The following is a 648-nucleotide window of genomic DNA, read 5'->3' as shown; positions in this document are numbered from 1 at the left end:
CATTTATAACAATATATTTAATGACTGCAAGATTTTGTTAATTTTATAATTACCAACGAATATTTGAGGCGGTATTTGACTTTCAGTACTCATACAAGAATTAAGATGATGATAAGTATCCTCTAGCAAAGATACTTTACTGAAATCACCCTCGTCGAAGTACGCATGAGTTATCAATGCCATTTTCACTTGAATATGACCATACAATGGCAAAGTGCTCAAAACACAAACAGATTTTTGTACTGTTCCTCTAGTTATATCTGATGTACGATTCTTTAATTTCTGAAAAACATATTATAATCTTGACCTCAATAACTGTATGAAATAATATCATTACACAATTTAATCAATATTGCTTATTACATATTAGAAATACATATTCTTTTATTACCTCAACTGGAATTTGTCTAAAGCAAGAAATTCCATAAACTGTGCGTTTTGGATCATTTAGACTTGGCAAATGGAAGTAAACTGTATCTTCATCATAATTATGTGACCCATCAGGCAACGCAAGAGTTGGTAAGTATTTCCAACCTAGCGGACACTCATTAGGTGTGCCAGGTACCAATGGTGGAAATGAATATTCTACCTAATAATGAAATACCATTTAAATATTGTAAAAATCATGGTTATTGAATTATATATAAG

At 30.6% G+C, this 648-nt stretch overlaps 1 protein-coding gene across 1 annotated transcript in view; it reads right to left on the bottom strand.

Moving 5' to 3' along the window:
• Positions 1 to 3: 3 nt before the first annotated feature.
• The window catches only part of LOC108628103 (late secretory pathway protein AVL9 homolog), a 2,373-nt gene continuing 1,728 nt past the window's right edge, over positions 4 to 648 (bottom strand). Inside the window, exons 2-3 of the mRNA XM_018029804.2 lie at positions 392 to 589; positions 4 to 282 (exon numbers count right to left, since the gene is read on the bottom strand). Of these exons, the coding sequence (XP_017885293.2) occupies positions 4 to 282; positions 392 to 589 (477 nt within the window). The remainder of the gene's footprint in view (positions 283 to 391; positions 590 to 648) is intronic.

Source organism: Ceratina calcarata, unplaced genomic scaffold (genome assembly GCF_001652005.2).
Source record: "Ceratina calcarata isolate Rehan_Ccalc_2016 unplaced genomic scaffold, ASM165200v1 scaffold496.2, whole genome shotgun sequence".
In the NCBI taxonomy this organism is placed as follows: Eukaryota; Metazoa; Arthropoda; class Insecta; order Hymenoptera; family Apidae; genus Ceratina; species Ceratina calcarata.
Note: the sequence above shows the minus strand (reverse complement) of the source record. Positions and strands in the feature narration are given on the sequence as shown.